Consider the following 1,717-nt stretch of genomic DNA (forward strand, 5'->3'; position numbering starts at 1 on the left):
TTTTTTTTTTTTTTTTTTTTTTTTTTTTTTTTTGGTGGTACTAGGGATTGAACTCTAGCTCTTGTGCTTGCAAGGCAGGCATCAGAACCACTGAGCCAAATCATTGGCCCATAGCATCTTTTTTATTTTTTTAACAGATTGTGTAATAGCAAATTAAATAGTGACTTGTTAATTTCTTGATGAAATACGTACAATCTCCTGAAAACTTCTCAGTACCAGATAGGTGTAACAGAAGATGGCAGAGAGGCCACTGTTGTCTTAGTCTCTTTATAGGCAAAAGGTTAAATAATTTTCTTTACTTGTTATGCTTCTCTTACTTGCATTTAAGAGTAAATTCATTGCATTTAGTGATACACTGTCTTTTCATTTCAGATTCCACTTTGACATTGGTCCTTTTGAAAATATGTGGCCTGGAATTTTTGTCTATATGGTTCATCAGTCCTGTGGGACGTCCTGGTACGAGTAACCTAAAAACAACCTTCGTAAACCATTGAATGGGATGACCTCCTCCTCTTACTATTTGTATACCACATCACTTTCTTTGTTTAAATTTATCTTAAAATGTCATAGACACATTTTTTCTAAATATTCAAATAAAATAGGCTGAGATTGTTGATTAAATTGCAGTCTTTTAAAACTTTCCCTTAGACTGCTGAGTTCTCTGGCACTGATTGTAACATGGGCAAAATTCCTCTACCTGCGAGGCTGTCACAGAAAGAAGATACAAGCTATGTGACCAAAGGAGGCAGGACTTAATATACTGAACAGAATTACATGCTTTAAAAAGTGTGGCAAGCGTACTGCACATAAGTTTAGCATCAAGTTTCTGCCTATATGTATATTATATTAGGTATAAAATTTAAAAAGTCTTGTAGTTACAGCATGATGCTTTGTCAATAATTATAGCATCATTCAGTTCAAATATTTATTCACCCACCTTGGCCTGTCCTAGAGGCAGGTCTTTGTGACTCAATATTTTGCAGTTTAAACACACAAACTTAAAAGGAATGATCCCCCTCCTTGATTTAGGAATTAAACAACGACTCACAGAGTCACTTAGTTTCTCTAGAACTACCTTGTCACTTTGTCACATCTTTCAATATCTGTTTCTTCTCTTCTGTCTGTGCTTTTTAATAAATCATATTTTGGAGAGGGTGCACACTGGACAACAGACTCCACTTGTGTTAGATATTGATTCAGAGTGTGAGCAGCCAGAATTCTTAAAATGCTGTACTTTTTACTTCAAGGCCATTTGAAACTTTTCAATAGAGAAAAACACAGGCTGTGTATTTTAAAAATTTTTATGAACTCTCCATCTCCTCAGTGTCCCACAGAGTAATATACTAATGCTCTTGTTTTAAACTGCATAAATATATTTTGAGAGAATGTAGGACTTCAAATAATATGTACGTGAGTGGCTGAGGATTTACTTCAGCAGCACCACACCTGCCTCATAAACGTGAGGTCGTGAGTTCCATCCCCAGTACCACCCCCCAAAAGGATCTATCTATCTATCTATCTATATCTATCTATATAAATATAGATAGAGATATATATGTAGATATATATTCTCATATATCGTGTCAGTATTTGGATAAGGCCATTTGCAATTTAAGAATCTGGGAATACCTTAAATTCACTTTGAAAGGATAGTTAATTTAGAAAATTATTACTCATAAATAGGAAAATAATCATCACATTGTCATATTAATATATG

General features: G+C 34.2%; 1 protein-coding gene across 7 annotated transcripts in view; it reads left to right on the plus strand.

The window, feature by feature from the left end:
• Nucleotides 1-1,717, plus strand: part of Pde10a (phosphodiesterase 10A) — a 551,502-nt gene that overhangs the window by 501,004 nt on the left and 48,781 nt on the right. For all 7 annotated transcript variants that reach the window (XM_019205466.2, XM_019205465.2, XM_010610549.3 and 4 more), the window contains one exon: nt 373-456. In XM_019205466.2, the coding sequence (XP_019061011.1) occupies nt 373-456 (84 nt within the window). The remainder of the gene's footprint in view (nt 1-372; nt 457-1,717) is intronic.

The sequence above is a fragment of the Fukomys damarensis genome, unplaced genomic scaffold (genome assembly GCF_012274545.1).
Source record: "Fukomys damarensis isolate Sample0158 unplaced genomic scaffold, DMR_v1.0_HiC HiC_scaffold_14, whole genome shotgun sequence".
Classification (NCBI taxonomy): Eukaryota; Metazoa; Chordata; class Mammalia; order Rodentia; family Bathyergidae; genus Fukomys; species Fukomys damarensis.